The sequence below is a fragment of the Equus asinus genome, chromosome 22, assembly GCF_041296235.1.
Source record: "Equus asinus isolate D_3611 breed Donkey chromosome 22, EquAss-T2T_v2, whole genome shotgun sequence".
Lineage (NCBI taxonomy): Eukaryota > Metazoa > Chordata > Mammalia > Perissodactyla > Equidae > Equus > Equus asinus.
In genome coordinates this window covers 43,569,830-43,595,640 of record NC_091811.1, presented here as the reverse complement: position 1 = coordinate 43,595,640, position 25,811 = coordinate 43,569,830, and the positions used below count along the sequence as shown (strand labels likewise).

Here is a 25,811-nt window from a genome sequence, read left to right as displayed (position 1 = left end):
TTATTCAGAAGGAAAGATTTTTAAATTATTTACTACCAAGGTTTAATCAGGAAATTTTCTTGTAGAGAGAGACCGTTACGAGCAGTTATAAAACATGTGCCATCTAGTGGTGTCGATTTGAAACTTCCTTGAGAGAGGGTTCTGAGCTGCTCCAGTCTGAATGCCCTGATACATCTCACCTTGTCATGCTCTCTTCAGTTCTCTTTGTTTGAGCTAGGCTAAATTCTAGTTTTCTTTTACTTACCCTTTAACAAATATTTATTGATGGTCTACCCAGTGTCAGTCATTAATTCCTTCCCAAATTAACTCAGTAGTCTTCTACTGAGCTTCTCCTATATGTCAGACCTTACTAGGCACTGGGGATAGACATGAACAACCCTGAAACAGTCCCTGTTCTCAAGGAGTCTGCAATTTAGTGAGGACAATATGCCTTAGACCAAGATTTATAAGTGAATGAGTACTGGGGAAAAAACATCAGGTGCCATGGAAAGGTAAACCAGGTGGGCAGCAACCTAGTCTGGAGAGAAGAAGGGGAGAAGAAGGGAAGCAGAGGGTACCAATGTGACATTTAAACTGAGTTCCTTGTGACCTGGAGGATTTACTCAGGCAAAGAGGAGGAGGAGAGAGAGAAGACGCATTTTAGACGCTGGGGCTGGGGCTGGGGCAAGGAATCACCTTTCTTTCTTCTCCCTCTCCAGATATACAAACTTTAGAGGAAAGACACCACTTAAATATAATTAAAAATCATGCAATATTGCTTTTAAAATGTCTCAAAATTAAGGTAAATTTTATAGGTTAGAAAATGCATTTACAACAAAACTAGTTTTGAGGAAAAGAGAAAAGCCAGAGATAATCCTTTATCAAAGTTTGAAATTCAGTTCAAGAATTCAGTTTAACAATTTAAACATTTGTATGAAGATCATTTTAATCTGTCAGTATATCTTCTTTGATTTCTGATCCATAGTACTTAAAAATGATGAACCAAGTCAAGATTCAGAGGACTACTCTATCATCAGACTATTTTATACTTTAATTTTTACAAAATAGGAACTTTGAGCAAAAAAATCAATTTTTAAGTGACATGTAATTTTAACACTCAATAAATGCCTTGGGGATAGTTTAGTTGAGCCTCCATACTTTGAAAATTAAGAAATGAAAGTTCAGAGCAGTCAGAGTAGCACGTTCTTATTGTCAAACAGTTGGTAGCTGAGCCAGAACCAGTACCACCAAACCAGGTCCAATTCTAGTCCATCTAATGCATTTTAAACAGTTTAAGTTGTCTTACTAGAGTTAAACAATTGAAGACATAATCAACATGTAGCCTTGACAGACTTTAACGCCATGTACTACCATGTATCATCAGGACCGAACCCAGAATTCCTTTTAAATCAGACCTCCACTTCCATTGCCCGCCTTCAAAGATGTTTCTGAACACCACACAGACTAAGATACTCATGTGAAAACCAGAATAATGGGGGGACTTATTGTCCAATGACACAAAAGTAGAACCTTCTTTGTAAAGATTTAGCCATGCACGTTAGATACAAATGCAAAAAGCTCTTCAAATATCCTGAGAGTTATAGGATAAATTAAATTTACTTCACATAGTCGTTGTGGAAAGTTCGCGAGTGTGTTCTGGTGAAGCTCCAGCTTTTCAAGATGCTCCAAATGACCACTTATACAGCATTTCTGGCTTAGGGCATCAATATCTCTTAGTTCATTTGCTGAAAGGTCTAATGATGTAATATATTCTCTCTCAGAAGCCAGTGAAGAAATGCTGTCTGAATGCCTCGTATGGGATTGAAGTTTTGATGACCCTTTTGTCAAAAACAAACAAACAATGGAAATATAAGCAAGTAATTTAAGTTCACTTGGTAAACGTTTATTGATCACCTACTAGTGTCAGGCTATCTTCGAGGCACTGGAGATTCAGTAGAAAACCAAACTATGGAACTTACATCCCAGTGGCAGAGATGGACACTAAATAATAAATATTTAATCAGGCGGTATAAGTACCATTAAAAAATAATAGACCTGGAGAAGGGGATGAAGAGTGGCAGTGGTGAGGGTATTATTTACATTTCAGAAAAATAGTAGAAAGGATACATATCTTATATAACACCATAAAAGGTAAACTTTTAAATCTATAATTGTATTTCATTCTTTTACAGTCTATGGACTCAATAGATAAATATAATTTGAAGGTTATGTAAGATGAAATTGGCACGAATAAAATTTCAATAATTAGAGGAAATTTAACAAAGCACTGTATTCTGCTCAAAATGTCTATTTACTTATGATTTCCGTCAAATACTTACTGAGTGAATCATCTGAAGACAATTTTTTTCTTTTTTGCTTCAGTAAATCTTCATGATCAAAAAAGGGTCCCTATTAAACAAATAGACACTTAGAATAAAATCACTGCCATTTTATGAGCAAAGAGAACATCTTCTTACCTGGATTCCTTAGGAATCACTATAAGATTTCTAGCTAGAGTATTCATGGGACCAAGCCATACCATAAGACACAGACCTAGCCTGGGCTCCATAGACATAGAGCTCTACAAAGAAAAAAGGGTAAAACCAGTTTGAAGTGTACTTAGTAATATACGCCCCCAAACATCTACATACATGCCTCAAAAGTCTACAAATGCGGAGCCAGCCTGGTGGCATAGTGGTTACGTTCATGAGTTCTGGTTCAGCAGCCCCACGTTCGCCAGTTAGGACCCCAGGCGCTGACCTACACAATGCTCATCAAGCAATGCTGTGGCAGGCGGCCGACAAATAAATTAGAGGTAGATGGGCACGAATGTTAGCTCAGGGCCAATCTTCCTCAGCAAAAAGAGGAGGATTGGCGGCGGATGTAAGTTCATGGCTAATCTTCCTCAAAAAAAAAAGTCTACAAATGCAAATTTAAAGTTATATGTACATAATTTTATATATATGAATATATTCTGTATATGATGTTTCCATACAAAAGAGAATTAGCAAATTTCTGCACCAACAGCACTTAGCTTTGGCACATAATTTTAGTTATCCAGAGAATATCAGTAACAAAACACACAACATAATCACAACTTAACTTACCAATGAATTGGAATGCCTCTGCAAATTTGGAGAGTAACGCTGCAAGGCAGGATCTCGGTAAAGTTCTCCTACATTAATTGAATTTGATTTCTTTTTCACAAGAAAAGACCCTTCACTTCCTGTTTTTAAATGATACAATAAAGGCAAGTAAAAAACACTGACTCAATCATAAAAGGCTAGAATCATAGTTTAATCATGAAAGATTAAACACATTTTCATTAATGGAAATTGTCCAATTCCCATTGTAATATCTTTAAAATAGAAATGACAAACATGTTGCCTTTTCATTTTCCAAATTCAACCATATTTCTCTCCTTCCACAAATATTTACTGAATGGCTGTCACAGACTGGACATTGAGTAAGTGCCAGATAAAGATAAGCAGGAAAAATAATCCATGCCTCATATGAGCTCATAGTACAGTAGGAAAGAGCCAAGTAAAAAAATAGCTACACTTGTTATAACAAATACATACATGTACAGGAAGCAGAGAAAGTTCATACACAAATCTGATCAAAGTTCCTCTTTTCTGTTTCTTTGAATTTTTCTTAGAAAATTTTCAAATCTTGTTTTAAATATTGGAATCACACTTTAAATTATTTAACATTCAGCAATCTCTATTTGATTTTAATATTTTATGATTTCATTTATGGAATGACATTAAAATAAACACAATGAGTTTAGTTGGCAATATTGTTTTGAGAGAGAAGAGATGAGAACTAATTTGAAAATTATGGGTTACCAAGAATATAAAGATCAATAAATAAATCATATTATTAAGGATAAATAATGTAGAGGCATTGTTGAAAAATTATGAGATTTTAAATTCCACCACTTTTTATCTTAGAAGCATAAAGAATTAATTTTAAGTGTCAAAACAAATTACAAAATCTACATACCCACAAATCAACTATTTTTATGTTAGCATTTCTAATGTCTTCCTTTACTTAAAAACACTTTGAGAGAATTCTTTTAGCCATGATGGAATAACAAGCACCGAACTTAACCTCCCTCTACAGGCAAGAAAACTGGACAAAATATTTTAAAGAACTGGTTTCAGACATTGGGCAACAGACAGTTGCCAGGATTGTGTAATCTCTGAATGAAAAGAAACAAATTATGTGAGCCTTATGATCACCTTGGCTTTCTGCCTGGAGGCAATTTAAGGGCCACAGGCATCGGGAGAAGAAATTTAAACAAAGCCCAAGGGCTTTCCTGAGATGACGAGCTGGAGATCAATATTCGTGAAAACGAATTTAGCTGGGAGTTCTGGGGCAGAGTCATGGAAAGAGCTCTAGTAATCTGTACAGAGGTTTCCCATAGACCTGCACTACAGGAAATGTCAAAGATAGTTCTTCAGGAAGAAAGAAATGATACTAAATGCAAACTTCGAGCAATATAAGGGGGTTAAGTCACCAAAAAAAAAAAAAAACCCAATTACAATCCTTAAAGTTTGTGCACCCAGTAACAGAGCTTCAAAATACACAAAGCTTAAACTGATGGAATTGAAAGGAGAATTAACAAATCCACAATTACAATTTCAACATTTCTTTCCCAAATATGAGTAGAAAGAAAACTCAGTAAAGATACAGAAAAACACTAACAAACAATTTGACCTAATTGACTTGACCCAACAGCCAAATAAATGTTCTTTTAAATTGCACATAGGACATTCACAAGGTAAACCATATTGTAGTTTGCAAAGCACGTCTCAGTAAATTTAAAAGGTTAGAAATCATCAGAGTGGGTTCTCTGAGCAAAACAAAGTTAAATCTGAAACCAATAAGATTAAGTTATCTGGGAAAATCTCCAAATATTTGGAAAATAAACAATGCTGTTCTAAATAACACATGAGTCAGAAAAAAATCATAAAGCAAATCAGAAAATTATCAAAACTGAACAGAAACGGAATATAGAAAAATTGTAGGATGCAGCTAAAGTGGTGCTCAGAGGATCTGTATGGTCTTAAATGTTTCTATTATAAAATAAGAAAGGTCTAACAATAGGTGTTCTAAGCTTCCACATTAAGAATCTATAAAAAGAAGAGCCAAATAAAATCAAAATAAGTAAAATAAAGGAAATAAAAGTTTGAGCAAAAATCATTGAAAAAGAAAGCGAAAAAACAATAAAGAAAAATTAATGAAACAAAAATCTGGTTCTTTGAAAACATCAATAAACTTGATAAACCTTGATCCAGACTGAAGAGGAAAAAAAAAGGAAAGACAAAAACTACCAATGTCAAGAATTAAAAATCAGTTATCACTACAGACCTTAATAACATTAACAAGACAATAAGAGAATTACTATAAACATTAAACAAATAAATTTGGCAACTTATGTGAAATGGGAAAATTCCTTGAAAGTCATAAATTACAAAAACTGAAGCAAGAAGTAATAGAAAATCAAAGTAACCATAAATCTATTAAAGTTACTAAATTTATAATTAAAAATCTCCCCCCACAAAAAAATTCCAAACCTACATGGCTTTACTGGTGAATTCTATCAAACATTTAAGAAGGAAATAAAACCTCTCCTACACACAAACTCTTTTGGAAAATAGTGGAGTTGGGAACATTTCCCAACTCATTTCAAGAGGCTAGCATTACTCTCATAATGACAAGGAAACATAAAACTACAGACCAACATCCATCACGGATGCAAAATCCTTTTAAAAATTTTAGAAAATCAAATCCAATAATACATAAAAAGGATAATACACCATAATCAAGTGAGATTTACCCCAGAAATGAAAGGTCGGTTTAACATTTGAAAATCAATCAATGTGAGTATATTAACAGAATAAAGGGGGAAAATATGCTCATTTCAACAGATGCAGAAAAGAATTTTCCAGCATCCACTAGTGATAAAAAGTATTCCTCAACCTGATGAAGGGTATCTATGAAAATAACTTCAGATAGCATCATACCTAACGGTGAGAGACTGAATGCTTTACCCCTCTGGTTTGGAAACCAGAGAACAAGGCCTACTCTTAACATTTCTATTCAACATAGTACTGGAGGTCCTAGCCAGTGCAATAAGACAAGAAAAAGAAAGATGCACAAATCAGAAATAAAGAAGTAAATCTGTCCTTATTAGCAAATGGCTTTACTGTGCACAAAGAAAATTCTATGGAGTCAACAAAAAGTTGTTAGAACTCATGAGTTTTGCAAATCCACAGGATACAATATTCAGATACAAAAAAATCAACCGTATTTCTATATACTAGCAGTAAACTATTGGAAATGGGAATTCAAATACAATACTATTTATAATAGCATCAAAAAAGATGCAGTACAAAACACTGGTGAGAGAAACTTTAAATGAAAAATAAATGGAAATATATATCACATTTATATGTCAGAAGACTTAAGTTATGAAGACATCAATTCTCCCAAATGTATTTATAGATTTAATTGAAATAAATTATTAATCCTATATTATAGAATAGTAATATATTATTTATTTATTAATTCTACATTAAATATATATTTATAGATTTAATTCTAAAAAATATCCCAGCATAAAATTAGTTGATTCAAAATGTATACAGAAATGCAAAGAATCTAGAATAATGAGAAAAATTTTGGAAAAGCACACCACCAGAAGATTTACACTATGTGACTTCAAGACCCACTATTAAACTACAGTAATCAAGACAGTACCGCATTGGCACAAGGATAAAGATATAAATCAATGGCACAGATTAAAGAATGCAGAAATAGAATCACACCTAAATGGTCAAATAATTTGCACAAACATGCCATTAATTCAATCAGGAAATACAGTATTTTCAACAAGTGATATTAAAACAACTGGATATCTATGTGGAAAAAATAAATGTTAATCTTTCACTGACACCATACACAAAAATTAACTTAAAATGCATTACAGAGCTAAATGTAAAAGCTAAGATTTTAACACTTCTGTGAGGAAACACAGGGGGAAATATTCACAAATTTGGGATAGGAAAAGATTTCTTAAATGGGATAGAAAAAGCACAAACCATGAAAGAAAGAACTGAAAAACTGCACTTTATCAAAATTTAAAACCTCTGCTCTTTGAACAATAAGTAACAAAATGAAAAAACAAGTTATGATGGCAAGAAAATATTTGCAATTCATCTATCTGTCAAAGGACTTCTATCTAGAATAAAGAAAGAACTCTTATAATACAATAATAAGACAACAACTCAATTAAAAGTTAGCAGATTTGAACAGATACTTTGCAAAGAAAATATATGAATGGCCAATAAGAACATGAAAAGATTCTCAATATCAATGGTCATCAGGGAAATGAAAACTAAACCCAAATAAGCTAGGACTACACCTCCCCTAGATCGGCTAAAATTGAATTTTCTGATTACACCAAGTGCTGTAGAATGATGAGAATGTAGAACAACTAGAATTCTCATATATTGCTGGTGGGAGTACAACATGGTGCAACCACTTTGGAAAACAGCCAGACTTTATTCACACACAGGAAACACAGTGTGATTCTATTTGCATGAAACTTGAGAAAATACTAAATCTACAGTGAAAAGAGCAGATCAGTGGTTGCTAGGGGCCAAAGTTGGGGAGGGAAGGCCTTCTCTGTGAAGAGGCATAAAGGACCTTTTTTGGATGATAGAAATGTTGCATAACTTGATAGTGGTGATGAATACATGAATATATAAATTTTTCAAAAATTCCATGAAAATACATACTTAAGATTAGTGTATTTTATTTTATGTTAACTATATCTCATTAAAGTTGGTTTTAAAAAATACTTGGACTTGAGACATGAGATTCTGGAATAACTCTTGCTTTTTGCCTCCTCAAACACCTTTATTCTATCACCCAATGTTTTCAATCACACTACATTAATAAAAAAGCACCTCATCCCATTTTCACTAGACTGCATTGTGTGAAATATGCCAGCCCTAGTCACCGTCATTATACATCTTGCCATGTCAATTTTTTAAAGTTACCTCAAATGAGTTATTAAAATATTAATATTATTTTTAATATTAATAAAGTGAAAATATTTTTTATTAAACAAGTCCTATTTGCCAAGTACTCTCCCAGATCCCTTACATACATTTTCTCTAATTCCTAGAAATAATCCTGCAAGGGTGGCAACATTACCTTTAATAAGGCTAAGGGGCTGACACAAGCCACAAAAGGATCTAGTCAATGACGGAACATGGAATCCAATTCCAATGTGAGTCAGAGCGTTTCCACTGCACCAGTCCCCATTCACCAATTATAGGCAGTACTATAACATTTAGTAGTGCAGAGATGTATTTTCTGGACAGTCATTGCCTTAACTGGAATTAGTAAACATTAACTATTTCCAATATTGAACACATTGCTCCTCAAGTTTTTTCACATGAATTAAATCAGGTTTTTGTCCCAATTCCTATTGTTAAATACCAGTATGTTAAGAGTTTTAAAACACAAAAGGAACTAGTTTTTTATAATAAATACCTTCACTATCCAGGTCATCACTTTGACCAAACACACTGTCCACAAAAGTGTCAGGAATGAAGGTCCATTCATCAAATTTATCAAGTACTTCTTCAGAAATATTGCCCTCGCTGCCTGAGGCTGCTCCTTCCTCGGCAGCACTTTTCATCTGATATCTGAGCACCATTCTTGCCAGGGTGGATCCTATATCTAAAAATAAAAAGATACACCAGCAACTTAGACATTAACAATCACACAAACATAAACACATATCATACCAAAGTTCCTTATATATTTTCGTATTTCTAGAGAATTTTTTATTCATACTTCCAAAGTCACTTTACAATTGTGATAGTGCATAAGTAGCAGGTGGTGAATTTAAACTTTTTTAAAAATCACAAAAATTCATACAAAGCTTTGGCATCAAAATTGAATCTTTATGAAATTAACTTGACCCAGGAAAGTGGCTGGGCTTTGAAGCCAGACAGGCCTGTGCTCAAATCCTAGTAACACCACTTGCAAGTTATACAAGGTCTTTGAGTGTCAGTGTCCTCACTTGGAAAGAGAACACAACAATACACACAGCCTAGGGTTATGGAAAAGATTAAAGGAAATGCTGCAGATAAAATGTTTAGCACGATACTTAGAAAATAGAGGATGCTCAATAAATGATATTCTTATTTTTATAAACTATTTGCTACATGATTCATTCTATTGGGAAACGATAGAATTTCAAAGTTAACATTCTTCTAGCTATTTTATTATATTTCATAGTATGCTCTATTATGAAGAAATAAGTTGGCAGAGTCCTCTTTGTCCTACACATAACCTGGAAAATTCTTCCAAATATTACTCTTATAGCTCACATGATAATACGTATATGCAATTCAGTCAAGTAGTACCTGAAAAAGCTTTAAAGCTTTTTTAAAGCTGTTTTAAAGCTATGAATCCAAAATGCTCTCTACTCAGAGCAGATGCCAATAAAATTATGGCTATGCTCTTCCATCAATCAATGGCATTATTATGCCTTTTAAATTAGGTAAGACTTGTCAATGGTAAAAAAAAAAAAAAAAAACCTTCATACAGAACAAAGGGAATACAGTGAATGGTAAATCTCCCTTCATTCCTCTCCAATGGGCCCACAATTCCTCTCTAACAGAAATCAAAGAACAAAGTAAGCAGGTTGCTGCATGAGACTGGTTGAAGTGATAAAACATGGGATCTAACCATGTTTCATTAGTTTCCAAAGTCCCCAGAGGCAACCAGGAAACCCATTTCTGGAGTTTTTTCCTGATATAGTCTTTTCATATTCAAGCATGTATGACTACCATATCCCAATTGTGTTTTCACCAATATTAGTATACTAAAAACTCTCTTCTGTGCTTTCTTTTTTTCACTTAATAATGCATTCTATATCCAGATATTTGGATTTGCTAGATTTCCCCCCACCCCCGCCCCAGCAAAGATTGCAAAGCATTCCACTGCAGGAATGCACCATGATTGATTTGAACAGTTTCTTTGGGGAAATACTTGGGATTTTTTCCATAATTTTTTGCCATTATAAACAATATTTTAATGTGTATCCTTGTACAAAATCTTTTGTGCACATTAAGAATGCCTGGATCATGGATTCCCATTTCTGGGTCAAAAAAGCATGAATGTACATTTAAAATATTGATGGATATTGCCAAATTGACAAATTAGATAATTTAAATTCATATCAATAATGTGTGATGTACCTGTCTCCACATATGCTTATCAACATGATTTATCACCAAATTTTTATTTTTACCAATACCATAAATATTTAATGAGCAAAAAACTAGTATATATGCTAAGGTTACAACAATGGGAAAAAACTGGCATTGCCTTTATGATGCATACAAGCTACCAAAAGGTAGATTATAAAAGGAAAAAATACAATTATATAATGTGATAAGCGTTTGTACAGGTAAGAAATAAGGTGCTGCAGAAGCCTGTAGGAGGACCTTCCACCCAGAATTCATGTGAGCACAAATGTTTTCTTATAAATATACCCACAGGAATCCATGATCCAGGCATTCTTAAATGTGCATAGAAGATTATGTACAAGGATGCACATTAAAATATTGTTTATAATAGCAAAAAATTAGGAAAAAAATCATAAGTATTCCCCAAAAGAAACTATTCAAATCAATCATAGTACATTCATGCAGTGGAATGCTTTGCAATCACTGGGGTAGGGGGTGACATCAATTTTCTTGTAAAAAGTGATATGGTGCTGAGGCAGGAAGAACAAAGAGACAGTCAGGTGAAGAGAGAAGGTAAGGGTGTTAGGTAGAGAGAGTAACACTAGGAAAAACCTGAAAGTAAGAGGATGTGAACCTTTTAAGAAACAGGGAAATTCAACCTGACTGGATCTTCTAGGGCCCACTGGAAGGCTGGAGACCTTGAATTTGTAAAGGCACCAATATACATGGATAGATACTTTTCTCTAGCAGCATTTGGCTATCTCGGTGAAAGTGAGGAAAAAGTAGACTGTTGGACTGACCAAAAATGGAGTTTTGCCATTTATGTGCATCAGAAAAACAACAGAAAAGCAAATCCATTATTAACAAGAGAGTCCTTAAGGTGAAGAGTCATAGAGTATATCACTGTGGGCAAGGAGGCAGGCATGGGAGTAAGTTAGCAGAGGGAAGGCTGGGAGCTCAAGCTTTCAAACACATTTACTGGGAATAACTGAGACAGACAAAAAGACCAAAACGTTCACAGAGGATGATGCCAACTTGTCATCAATAGACTTACTATATACAAAATATATATGTTTGAAAACATAAAGAAAATACATCCTTAATTGACAAAGTACATTAACTTGAAAATGCAAAGTATATATGAGCATTTGTTCCCGCATGTACATTTTAATGCATATGTATATGTAAGCACATAAAAAGTCTAGGAAAAAATTTACATTGATTACCTATAAGAGAGAAAATAAGTCATTGTTATTTTCTTCCTTATGATTTTTTGTGCTTTATTATTTTTAAAATGAGCATGGGTTACTTTTATAATAAAAATAAAATTTATTAAAAGAAAAGTAACCCCTCAGAAGGCTTCCACTGTTTTGCTCTATCTTCATAAAATATGTCTTTGCTGGGTCATAAAGAATTTAAATATAATATCATTTTCAAGCATTTCATGACCAAAAAAATAAAAAGATATCCAAACATTGGCAATATTTTTGCCTTAAATTGCACCAAACTGGAATGAAACATAACTAAAAGATTAGTGACTTAAAAAAAATACTACTAAAAATAAGACTTGTACCAAAAGCTTCCTGTTCATACTTACTCATTTCTTTTCTTAAATTAGATGTCTTATCTGGAAATAAAGGACCAAGCCAAGATGGTTCAATTTTTCCCATACAAAATCCTCCAAGGCAAATGCTATTATTGGCCAGATCCAGGGCAAGCCTCCTTAAGAGTAAACTGATGATTTGGCTGTCGCCTTTCCCAATGCTTATTGTCAGCGCTTTCCGTACATCTTGTTCACGGGAACCACTATTCAGTAACAGCTCCACCAATTTGGGACTGCTCGCTTTCTCACATACCTATTAAAAACAAAAAGAAGGTAAGCATATTAAAAACCTAGATTTCTTCCTTTTGGGAGAGTAGTCAATCAAACTTTGTGTGATTTTCCTCCACACTTTTCAATTTAGATTGAAACAAAGTAAAATAAGGCAAAACCCATCCTTGAAATTGATGAGGAAAATAAAATAAGCTTAGCACCACAAATATCAGATTAGCATAAATCAATCTGCCACATGAGAGTCAGTTAGCATGAAAGAGGCAACACGATATGGAGAAAAAGCTCAAAGACTTGAAGTCAGAAGAACTGGCTCCACCAGCAGTACATGTGGCTTACACTTTCTGGGCTTCTGTTTGCTCGTTTGAAGACAGCTAGGAAACTAGTACCCTAACCCAGTAAATGCTACGGCCCTGCCTTCACTCATGACAGAGAATAACTAAATGAGACTAAAAATATTGTAAAATTTGTTAATGCCACATGCAAAGGATAACCATCATTCATTTCTGGTTTTCCAGGACAAGAATCTGAATTTCAATGAAGAAATACCTTATCTCGCAGCTTTCTACCTTCCCTTGAATGTGATGTTTTCAGAGCATGTGCTCAAGCTGGGTTAGCATGCTAGATGCTACAAAAATTAGAGTGAGTGTGGCAAGCAGAGAGAAGTCTTAGCAACCTGGAGCATAGCACATTCAGGAATAGCTTCTGGAAGGCAAAGGAAGGTGATGTTTCATCAACTAGAAGATCAAAGTAGTAGATCATAGAAATATTATATGTCAGGGACTGTGCTAAATTCTGTTCACAAGATCTCTAATCCTTATAAAAAACCATATGCCATAAAAATTATTACCCCCATTTTATAGATGAATATTTAGAAAAGGTATGTGATTTATCCAAACCCTTAGAGCTAGTCAACGAGACACTTGGATTTGAAGTCAAACCTGCCAGCTCCAAAGCCTGTGCTCCTTTCACCACCAAAAGTAAGGATTAAAAAATGCAAAGGAAAGAAGACCTCAAGATCCAGGGTACCAGGTCAGGGAAAGAAGGAGGTTGGGGAAAATTGCTTAATTCTCTGGAACTATAGTGTGTTCAAGAGATTTGAAGGGAAAGCTCTGTGGTTTGATGGCACCAACTTAATGCCCAGTCTCCAGGATCACCTACCTTCAACCTCTTCTCCCCAGAGCCACTATAGTACCTTTCTACTTTAGATATGATCAACCCACTGTCCTGTTTAAAAAGCTAAAATTCCTCTGTTCCAGGACATTCTCACAAACACAACATGCAATTTTTCAAACCTCATTACCTGATTTATGGTATTTCTATTGCCCTAAATGTCTAACTCTGCTCTTCACCCAGCAAAAAGATGTTCATTCTTGAAGGAACAGTTCCAAAGTCTCTCGCACAGTAAGTTCTTGCTACCAACCTCCCAGGACACATACACCCTTCCTCCTCCAGGGTCCCATCCCATTTTGTTTAACAAGGCACTTAACATACTGAACCAGACATGCCTGTGATTTTTACAACTAAAAAGAAAGGCATGGATGCGACAGCAATTCAATTTGTATCTCTGTAGCTTAGCACAATGCCTAGGAAATATACTTAACCAGTAAATTACTAAAATCCTCTCTAAGGACCCACATGGAATTTAAATGGAAGAAAAGGAGGAGGGGAGGAAGGGAGGAAGGGATAAATGGATGGTGGGATAGAGGGGCCAAAAAACTCAATCACAAATGCCTTCTCCTGTAGCCTGTGCTTTCCACATAGAAGATGCTCAACACATTTTTGTAGAGATATTTTCCCTGGGAGACCCAAACAATCCAAGCTGACTTTAGGCATATGGTGCATGAAGAGAGAGAGATATAGGAAAGTGTATCAGACAAAAGAAATAAAATTATGAAAGCAATGGGAAAAAATACTGCTCAGAAATACAGTTTTGCATTTAAATAATAATGAGTATAATTCAGAATATAATCAAAGATTATCAAAAGAATAATTTACTATTCTTTGGAATCTTCTTCCTCATCTTCTAATTTATAATTAATGCAGCCCACAATCAAAACCCAATATTTCAAACTAGCATTTGAGAATGAAATGAACAACCCCACCACCACCACTACCGTGAATCTGCTGTGTAAGACAAGAGATTAAAGCAGGCGCTCAGGAGGCGGATTTCCCACTACTTACCAGGAGTGTGTCCTTCAGCAAGTCATTTAGCCTCTCTGTGCCTCGATTCCTTGCCTGTATAATAGGGATAACACTAGAACCTATTCCTAAGGTGGTTGTGAGGATTAAATTGTGTAAAGGACTCAGAGCACTGCCAAGGTGGTAATGAACACCACAGAAGTATTTTTTATTATTTTTATTTAAACTTCATTATACTTGCTCTTCCCACCATGATTTGATGAGTCTTATCTTCAAGTCTCTATTCATGCATTTTCACGTCCAGTGTTAATCTTCCATATTGTTCTCTACCAATCACATATATTACATCATTAAATTCTCCTTAGAAAGCCTAACAAGCTTAACTCCATCTTTGTTCTGAATAGTTTTTAATTACGCAGCATTGGTACATAAATAGTCTTGATTATCTTATATGCTCTAGTGCAAAATAAGGCATGTTTGATCAATCTACCCACAATATTTAATCAATAGTTATTATTTGCTAGATACAAATAATCTCTGACAACTAAGATAAATTCTTTAAATTTAATACATCCATGGATGTAAAGATCTGATTTTGTTTTAAGAAGAAAGGATACAAATAAGCGCATTAAGTCCAAAAGAATGCGGAAAGAAGAATAACATAAAAAAGGTTTTTGTATAAAAAGATTTGGACAAATTGAGAAGAATGGAAAGCACTTCCTGTGGAGAATGTAGAGTATTTGCACTCGGGTGCTATTGGGTGTGTTGCTTCCCTGACGAAAAATATCAAGGGGAAGTTTCTTTTCAGTTCTTTGGCATATCCAAGTAACATTAATGCAATGTTCTGCAGATCACACAAAAGATATGCAATAAAAACATATTAAATTATTAAGGGAAATAATGTAATTACCTTTAATAACAGAGAAGCAAGTATTTTTAATGTTGCTTGCTTAAATGAAATTTGACTAAATTTAAGTAATTTGATTATTTATTTGGTTTTAATGCCTAAATTAATTGTGCACAAAAATGAGTTACAGCTCCAGTTTCTTTTTATGGAGATTGCTAATTAGTACTAACTTAATCTTACAGTTGAAAAACTGATTGAATCCATAGGCTAGTGGGAAATTAAATAAAAGGCGGCTTTAAAAGTGAATTATTGGAAAGCATAGTACTCTGCTGGTTATTTAATAATACATATTAAATCACTACATAACTGCTTTGTTAGAAATATTAAATTTCTAGAAAATATACATGGTGCTACATGAATGCTATTATAAACTAAAATTTATATAATGAAGACTAAGTTGAAATAACATGTAATACACTTTAGTAAATATTGTTGAATTCATACTGTAGGTAAAGCAATGAGTTAGATATTCTGAATGATGCAAAGATGAACGTTATACATTTCTACTTTCATATGACTCACACAATATACAAGAGGTGTACACAAATTGTCGTGGACTTACAGAAGAAATAAATCTTTACTTTGTATGGAGGCCAAGAGGTATTAGGAGGGCTTTATCAAAGAAAGAGAATTTGAGTTAGATTTTGAAGGCAGAGTAGAACAATTAGATAGATGTATTTGCACACAAGGAAAGAGAAAAGCAAGGCAGGGCCACAGTGCTACACAACTGCAGGGGGGCCAAGAACAGGGATGTCAATATGAACGGCACCCCCAAAAGTGTGCAGTACACAGCCTACATGGCCACACAGCCCTGAGGGAAGAACTTTCCAGACCGAGAAACTGAAAACAGAGAGAAAATGGTTGAAAAAATGATCAAAACAAAATAAAACTGTGTGTTATATGGATTGTGGCTAGAGGACAATTTGTATAGAGATGTATAGTAGGAGACACATTTGAAAAGTTATTTATAAACCTAACAAGGTAAGTAAACAAGTAAAATGAAGGATTAGACTGGATAATACCTAAAGGACCGTATTATTTCTGAAATTCTGTGAATCTGAACGCCTACTACAAATCACAAGCAATTGTGCAACAAACTGATAAATTCTGTGGTAAAGAACAATAGGATATAAGTAAGAGTTATACAATGGCAGAGTCAAAAAATAGAGAAAAGACAAAAGTGAGGCATTGAGCATTTACCTGACAAATTAAAGAAGTTGCCTCCTTTGCTCGATTGGCATCGGCTCCCAAGAGAAGCAAGCATTCAACCATGATGCTGTTGTTCTGATCACATGCTCTCTCTAGCATCACACTCTTTAACTCATCATCCATAGCTAATTTTGCAAAGCACTTGCAACAAAGGTTTAGAAACTAAAAAGAATGGAAATGAGGATTAGAGTCAGCTAAATACATAACAGTTGGCACGCAGGTGACAAATACTGTACCTGTTGATCCTTTTGTTCCATGATACTGGAAGACAGCTGATGGAATATTACCGAGTCAAAGGCATGCTGGACCAGCAGCTTGGAAAAAGACACTGACAGTTCCAATATTGCCAAGACTGCCTGAAATCCCTAAAGTGTGACCAAAAATAATATTAATAACATAGGAATTTACAGGCAAAAATGAATAAATAAATAACATAAAACAGAAAGTTTGTATATGATACTTAAAATCTGGAATGTTCACTAAGTAAGTAGATATATTTATTGGGTTTGCACTTTAAAGCTGTAAACCTTGAAATAATCCTACAAATATGCCTTGTTCTCTCATTGCTAAGAAATACAGCAACCACACAGAGAATGAAGTGCTAGTTAACAAACCATAATCTAGCAAAGCAGGAAAAAAATACCTAATCCACTAACATTTGGCTTTTAAAGATCTCTATCTGAAGCCATGCCTACAAGATGAAAGTGAGATATTAATTAGGATTAGAACAGCAGAATCAGTGAGGCTGCAGTCCCAAATAAGCCAGTAAAGTGAATTTTTTATAACAAGATTGCAGATTAGGTTCTCTTGATAGCCCAGCATTTACCCAACATGTTTGTACTTTCTTCTGAAATTTTAACCTCAAAGAGACAAATCTGAGCTCCTGGATTTCATTCATTTTGAGAAAAGGTCTGAAGGCACTTTGAGGTTTACATCCCCACAGCAAATTATCTATAAAGAACTCATCAGTCACATCATTACTTTTAGGACCACGTCAAGCATATTCCCAAGAGTTTTCTGGGCTCTCCACCCATGTGACGTTTTAAGGAAAAAATGAACTTTTCACTTTACTGTCATTTAGGTTGGGTAAACTCGCCAAAGATCAACTGAACTTTTTAAATTTTTATTATCTTTCAATGTAAAATATTAATGAAATAGTCTAAATATGAAAATTATTATTTTGAGTTCTTAAAATGTCTCTGCAAACACTTACTAACATTTGATAGGAGAAGTAGTCTTAATTTATGCAGTTCTGAGGGACATGTGGTCCACCCACCTCTGCAGCAGAGGTCCCCGCAAACTCAAAAGAAGGCCACAGCAAGGCAAGTAATGCAAATGTGTAGAAGGCACATAATTCAAACAAAATTTATAAACACAGAACTGGCCATATCAAATATGTTGGCAGGCCAAATTCATGCCACTGGTCAATAGTTTATAACCTCTACTATAGAAATGCTAAAATTTATGCCTACATGAATTAATATTGAGTAACGAGAGCTGCACACCTGCACAAAATCATTTCCTTCCCTAGGATATTTTTAATTAATTCTACCTTGGCTTTAATCAGCCTAAGCTGAGGCACATGATAAAAAGCAGATTTATAAAACACATTATTTTTAATCTAAGAATTGAGTGTGTTCAGCAATTTACAATTAAAAAAACTTTACATCCATCATCTCATTTACGAATAACGTCTGTGCAAAGGTTAGAACTTAGATATTTTTATTTCTGGTCTATGTTGCCATTTATGAAAATATTTGCTGAGTGTGGTTTATGAAAGTTGCAAACTCCATTACTAAAAAACCACAAGCAAGGCAGAAACTCTTAAAGAAACTATTTGTTTTGCTAACATTAAAAAAAAACCTGACAATTTATTTCTTAATCTCCCGTGAACTAACCCTAAACCAATATCTTGAATTCCCTATAAGGACAGTTATTATACATTACATTTTAAATTTTGCTTGATGAAAAATGTTAAAAATATTGTTTCACTGCAAGAAAAGAAATCAAGAGGCATAAAACACAGAGAATGACAAACTTCGGAATATTTGTAACTTCTATTTATCTAAAATCTAAGCAAATAAAGCTCAGCTAGCTGGAATTTCTTTAGCACATTCTTTGCTCTTTCATGGAAAAGACAAATGGCCAATTTACATGCTGATTTTAGAGATTTAATAATGAAACAGGATCTTTAGAGATTCAATCCAATTCCCTTCACCTTCTATAATTAAAATACTAAAAAATGATAAATGGTTTTCAATTAACTAGAATATCCCCATTAAAGCAAAGCTGGAATCACACCAACTGCTGTGCAAGAGAAATCTGTGCAAGATCTCAAATTCCCTTCAAGATAACGCACATACTTTACTCTGAACTTCAGCAATATCCTTAAATCGTTGTAAGCTGGAAACCAGAATTTTTGCCAGGAGATGCCCAGTTCCGAAGCATAAATTCTTCTTTGTAATCAAGCATCCTACAAGACTTAAACCCAGACACTGAATTTCTAGAAGAATAAAAGAAAAAAAATAGAATTAATTGTTTTAAATCTCAAAACTGAAGGAAAAAATTTAAAGACATCCAACCAACATCTATTCTATTCAAAGGCCTATAGAAATCTATTCTAAATCCTGAGTTCAAACTGTACCAACCTTGGTCATCCGGATACATCTGCAGTGTATGAAGTATCAAATCAATGGCACCTTCCAGGGATAACACCTCTAACGCATCAGGAAAATGTGCTATAGAAGAAATTACTTTTAATCCACATTTCTGAATCCCAGGATTTCCAATGAACTAAAATCAAAAGGACAATTAAGTGCTGTTAAAAATGAGTTCTTAATACTTACCTTAGTTAAAGCCAGTTACAGACTGATAAAATATAAACCAGTAGTCTAAATAAAGATTAGTAGCCTTGATTCTGCCTTATATTACTAACACTTTATTATTAAAGATAAGAGCTAACATTTTAATATTTATTGACTGCACTGTGTGACTGGCACTGTGCTAAATATTTTAAATGCATTTTTTTCCACAATAATCTTGTTAAATACATACAAATATCATTCCCATTAGACGAGGAGTTCACTGAGGGTTGGAGGGGTTGAGCAACTATTCCTAAAGTTATACAGATTGTAAATTGCTGAAGTGAGAGCAAATCAAGGATGTCTGATTCCACAGCATGCGTACTTAACCAGTAAAATGCAATGCTGCCTCTGACCACAGAAAATACTAATTGAGAATTCACTCTTTAAGTGCTCTACACACCTTATCTCATTTTTTCCCCTCAACAGCCTTATGCAATAGGTTTATCAAACTTTAAAGACATGGGAACAAGCACTGAAGTCACACAGCTAGTGTCAGGTCTAGGACATGAAAATAAAGGTGTCTGCCTTAAAAGCCCAGGATCTTAATTACGACCCCTTCCAACCCGTTAATCTCAGTTCCTCTAAATGGTCTGACGTTATTTACAAGTATTCTAATGGACACCACTTCTTTCTCCAGGCCACCCTACTCACTGACTGAGGAGAAAACAGTCAACACACTTTCCAACCATGTGACAGTCACAGTCACACCTCCTGTCTTTTGAAGTTTGCGACATAGCTAACTCTTACACTGGCCATCTCTGCTTTGCTATAGTGCTCTCCAATTTTCTACCATGATGTGAATGCCCACCTAATAGCTTCTAGATACACCATAGAGCTGAAATACCTTCAAACCAGATTTCAAGCTCTGATGTAGTCTCTTCAACCAAAACCTTCTGCCTTCCAACTTTTCTCACTTCTATACTGGCAATGAACATATTTTTGTTCCTTTCCCAATCTTGTTCCTCAACGCCTCTCAATGGTCCTTACTCAGCATCTGTTTTGGTATAGGGTGTGGGAAGAAGCATCATTTTCTTATCTTGTGCACTTCTCCTTCACCGTCTAACTGCTCAGCTTGGACATCGTTTCATCCATCATTTCAACAAGACATTCATATCCCTGCCTCCCTCGGCACCTTTCCCTGTCATTATTTCTATCTTATCAGCTTCCCGGGTAGTAAAAGTATATCAGCTTTGGAGCCAATTAAATTTGGGTTTAAATTCTGGCTCCATTACTTAATAGTTCTGTGAATCTGAGGACCATTAAAAATCAAGGAAATATTTAACCAGAAGTGGTATTTGCTCAGAAGGTGTTATTCAAGAAATATAAACATATTTATATTCATATAAATTCAAAGTGGTACAAATGAACCTAGAGGGATGGCCCCATGTCTGTCTCAGCTTTCTCAGTTCTAAAATGATCCTAATAATGCAGGGTTGTTATGAGGATGAAATGAGATAACTGACCGTCCATGCAATAAACATTGAGTGAAGGCCACAGTTCAGGCCTTGGGCTAAACACTCTCCTCAGAGATGAAAAACTTCTAAATGGGAGAGAGTGTCCCTAAATTGGTCTTCCATTCCATCAAGCTACCACTTTTCCTTCATTCCTAAACTTATTAATAGAAAAGTCTACACGCACGACCTCCACATTCTCCCTGCCCCTTAATTTCATATAATCAGACTTCTGTCCTAACCACTCTGAATTAAAACCATTCAAAGAAAAAAGTCCTTTAACAACTGAATTGCTGCTTTTTCTTCCCTTGATTTCCATGACACATCATGCCCCTAATTATTCTCAAACTTTAAAACCATTCATTTGCCCATCTCCTTGACAATCCCTTTCTTTCAACTCCAAACTTTCTCCAAAGTCCTTCTCTTAAAACCCTTCTGTTCACGAATGGGATTTCATACACTAACATGGCTTCAAGTCACCATAACAACAATAGCAACAACCACAACGATAATGCCAAAATCTGTGGAGCACTGGCTATGTGCCAGACATTCTAAGCACTTAATATATATTAACTCATTTAATCGTCGCAAAAACCCTTTGATGTAGAAACACTATTATTAGCCCTTGTTACTAGTGAAAAAAAATCGAGACACAGAAACCTTGGAGCAGATAACTCAAAGTATAAGTTTAAACTCTCTTAAGCTCCTAGCCCACATTTCTCTTTGTTTGAGTATCTTAAACTCAGACCTTCAAAGCAAAAAGTTTATCATCTTCTCAAAAAAAGTAAAAAGTCAGATTGTTATTCTGAACTTTCCGTTTGATTAATAATATCATCATTCCTGTTTCCTGGGCGAGGCTGGCGTCATGGGTGTGCACCTGTGCAGTCACACAGGTCTCTGTGCTTAGAACGGCCCCACCTGGTTTAACGCTCTGCTGCCACCATCTTGAAATTCTTAAACTTTTTAAAGAAAGGGCTTTGCATTTTCATTTTGCACTGATCCCCACAAATTATGTAGTTGGTCCTGCTCCCAAGCTCAAAATGCATCATAGGCTTACTTTTTACACTAAAAATCAAATCGAACTGCTATTTACAAAGCACCTATCCTTGTCCTTAACATCATGTCCTCTAACGAGTTTCTACTCAACTACTGGTTCTGCTACCTTGAGCTCCCCTAATCTCTAACTATTCAGTGCAATTTGATGGTGACAACTTGCAACACAAAATCTGTGATTTGTCTAGGCAAAAAGAGAAGGCAGAGGATCACATTATTACATGTGATGGAGCTCAAATAAACTATTCAATAATTTCCAATAGTGGTATTTTATTTCTGAGTTTCATATATTTGAAAAAATATATATGCAAATACATACAATATGTATATATGTAAGATATTTACAAGCTTTCAATGGACTTTCTTTCATTTATCAAATGTTCTATATTGAAAATAGTGATTTATTGCACTGCTTTTCAAATGGCGATTAAAATCAATGTACTAGTTTATACTTACTAAGTGTTGTCCAAATGAAATTTTTGGAAGTGTAAATGGAAGGACACCTACAGACATTAATTAGAAACATTCTATTACCTATACTCTATAATTTTCCAAAGTTTTTTTTCAGAGAATACATAAGCAATTAAAATGGTTTCTCTAATAAGTGAGATAGCCAGCTCAACAGAAAAATGCCCACACCAGCCTCTTTCCTAGCTGCTAGCTAAGTCCACCGCAATTCAGAAAAACTTTCCAGGAAAAAAACAGATTGAATGTGTAGCTAGAAAGAAGACACCATTCTCCAAGACTAACACTGAGATGTATCCTAATAAAGTGGATGGATTTCAAGAAATAGAATCCTTTGGGCAGCCAGGTAAAAGTATCAAGTCATTTAAAAGTGAGAAAAAAATCAAGCTGGCCTCAGACTTCACTAAAACATTCAGTACTAGAAGCCTGTGAAAGATCTACGAAGTTTTCAAAGAAAGAAAATAAAACCCCAATATCTTACCACCAGCCAAACTGTTTTTTCAAGAGTCCAAATACAAAAACAACAACAACATTAAAACGTTCTAGGGGGCTGGCCCGGTGGCCTAGTGGTTAAGTTCGCGCACTCCGCTGCAGGCGGCCCAGTGTTTCCTTGGTTCGAATCCTGGACGCGGACATGGCACTGCTCATCAAACCACGCTGAGGCAGCGTCCCACATGCCACAACTAGAAGGACCCACAACGAAGAATATACAACTATGTACCAGGGGGCTTTGGGGAGAAAAAGGAAAAAATAAAATCTTTAAAAAAAAAATGCTCTAGAATGAACCCTTTTTAAAGAAACTCACACAACTATAAGATGAATGAAAAAATTATAACAAAAGGACTTGCAGTGAACACTGAGTGCACTTAGCTGTAGGAATAGGAAGAAGATGGAAACAAACTTAGGAAGAATGGTTATAGAGCTGAATGTAACCATTTTAAACCTTGTCCATGTAAAATTAATGTATTGAACAAAAGTTGGAGAGAAAACAGGTAGAGATAGTGGAAGACAGTGGGAATACTTCGATTTCCTCACTTTTTATAGCCAGAGGTCAAAAGATACTTTTAAATCTAATAGTAATAACATTAACTGACATTTACTGAGTGCACACTATGTGCCAGGCACTGTACTGAGTATGTTACACGAATTATCTCACAAAAATCTTCATAATAACCCTAAGTGAAAAACAATTTATTATCTCCATTTTATAGATAATGAAATCAAGACTTTAAGTAATTTGACAAGGATACATTAGTCTATAGGGGGGTGAAGTCGGATTCAAGCCCAGATATCATGATTCCAGAACCCATAAACTTAACTATTGGAAAATTTTGTACAGTTAAAGCTACAAAAGCAAACACTATATCATCTAACTTAACTGAGTGATAGAGGGAGGGAGAAGACATAAGGAAGTGGAAATATATCAATTTCATCAAAAAGTGTGCATAATGTGTTAACATATATGAAGGAAAAAAATGGGTACCTGGATGATACATTCACATTCATGGAAAATTGGAGCTTTTTCCCTAGCAATATATTAGGAATCTCACCGAGTTGTTATTAATCCCTACACAGAATTATATAATTTGGAAGCAATATAATTTAATTAGGATCTATTGATAGGGATTGTATTGTCAAGACAGGCTAAGTTAAGCCATAGAAACAACCCCAAAATTTCATAGGCTGAAAAACAAAAGGTTTGAGTCTTGTTCATGTTTCATGTGTGTTACAGGTCAGGAGGGGCCTCTGCTCATCACAGTCACTCCAGGACGTCTGCGGATGGAGCAACCACCATCTCAAACATTACAGGTCATGGTGTCTGAAAGATGCCTCACCAGCAATTAATGTTTGGTCCAGAAATGACAAACATAACTTCCACTTACAACACCTTGGCCCAAACTAGTCACATGATCCAATCTAACTACAAAGGGCCAGCAGATACCATCCCAGAATCACCAGAAGGTGGAGAATTGAAAATATTTGGCAAACAGCACCAATGATTACCATGTAAGCATTTAATTTGTTCCCCCATTTTTCTTACTAGAAATAATGCCACAATGAACATTCTTGTCTAAAAATTCTTTGCATACATGTCCAGGTATATCTATATTGTAAATCCTCAGAGGAGAATTGCTGGTCAGAAACTATGTTCATTTTAATTTTGATAGATATTTCTAAATTTCCCCTAACAAGGTTTTTCTTTTTTTAATTTGCATTTCTTTAAAAATGATCATCTTTTCATATGTTTATATGCCATTCATTTTTACCTTTAAATCTCATCCATCTTGAATGTGCTTTGGCAGAATGAATAAGGTAAATATGCAGTTCTCTTTGCTTTCCTCAAACGGCTGCAGAGTTAGTTGTTTCAACACAAGTTTCTGAGCAATCCATCTTCCACTCGATGGTTGAGGAATATCATATACAAACTGAACATCTGCATTTGAGTCTATTTCCTGAATCACCATTATGTGGCATTGATATATCTCCTCCAGTGCCAATGTCACACTATTTCAATTAATAAAGTTTTATAATACGTTTGATGATCTGTTGGTGTTAGGCCACATTGATTATGCTCTTTTTCAAAATTCTCCTGGTTATTCATGCATATTAATCATTTAATTGATTTTCTCATAATTTTATTCAAGCTTACCTAGTCCAAGAAAATATCATTATTTTATTAAAGGTTTATACATATAGATCAATTTTCATGTTTTAAAAATTGTCATTTTATAAAAAAAGGTATACATTTCATATGTTCAACTCTTGTACTTCTTAGTTGAGTTTCATAGTTTTCTTTAGCGTAGTCTATAAACTTTTTTTTACTTTATTCTTATGTAACTTATTGTTATTGTTGTTGCTTTTACAAATGGGCTCTTTCTTTCACTACATATTATTTACAATTGAAATAAATATCTTCAATATTTAAACTAGGTACATTTTCTCCAAGGTTTTTGTGACACACACAAGCTCTTCGATTTGTGTCCCATTTAATCAGAAGATTGGTTTGACTTTATAAGTTCCCTGGCTGAAGACAACAGCAATGTTACTGCATACAAAACACAGATGCAGACAAAACAAAACGGTGAGAGTCTTATTTTCTACTTTGTTCTCCAGAAACAATACTGGGCAAATGGATCTCTCTGGAACAGGTGACTGCAAGTTTGCATGTGTGGAAAAAGCCAAAAGGATCAAGCTATAAATGGAATCAATGTTCCAGACAGATTTTAACTTCAGCCTGAATGTTACTGGAATTTTACATATATCCAAACATTGATCCACATTAATAAATACTTTTCATAGTCTTTGCATTGTAAATCTTAGTCGAATCTCAAATTCTGCCTTATTTGGAATTCTGCTTTCCAAGAATAGACTTAGTTTTAATGGCAATTCATTTCCTGTGTCTGTAGTATTTGGACCTAAAATCTCTAATGCTTTGTAACATTTATTCAGAGTGAGACAAGTAATCATAGAATTTTAGAGCTAAAGGGATACTTACATTTATCTTTCAGAGCATTTTTTATCAACCGTGGTGAAGGATTAAGGGAATGACACAGGGGAGACTTTTTTTAAATAAAACATTGTTACTTCTGTTTCCCCATCACCTTAACTCCCTGCCCCAAAATGACAGTC

The 25,811-nt window shown here is 34.7% G+C and overlaps 1 protein-coding gene across 3 annotated transcripts in view; it reads right to left on the bottom strand.

Moving 5' to 3' along the window:
• The window catches only part of LRRK2 (leucine rich repeat kinase 2), a 134,030-nt gene that overhangs the window by 70,567 nt on the left and 37,652 nt on the right, over positions 1 to 25,811 (bottom strand). For all 3 annotated transcript variants that reach the window (XM_070493944.1, XM_014827725.3, XM_070493945.1), the window contains 9 exons: positions 18,997 to 19,141; positions 18,712 to 18,851; positions 16,585 to 16,713; positions 16,340 to 16,510; positions 11,857 to 12,115; positions 8,551 to 8,739; positions 3,087 to 3,205; positions 2,319 to 2,388; positions 1,600 to 1,817 (listed from right to left, as the gene is read on the bottom strand). In XM_070493944.1, the coding sequence (XP_070350045.1) occupies positions 1,600 to 1,817; positions 2,319 to 2,388; positions 3,087 to 3,205; positions 8,551 to 8,739; positions 11,857 to 12,115; positions 16,340 to 16,510; positions 16,585 to 16,713; positions 18,712 to 18,851; positions 18,997 to 19,141 (1,440 nt within the window). The remainder of the gene's footprint in view (positions 1 to 1,599; positions 1,818 to 2,318; positions 2,389 to 3,086; positions 3,206 to 8,550; positions 8,740 to 11,856; positions 12,116 to 16,339; positions 16,511 to 16,584; positions 16,714 to 18,711; positions 18,852 to 18,996; positions 19,142 to 25,811) is intronic.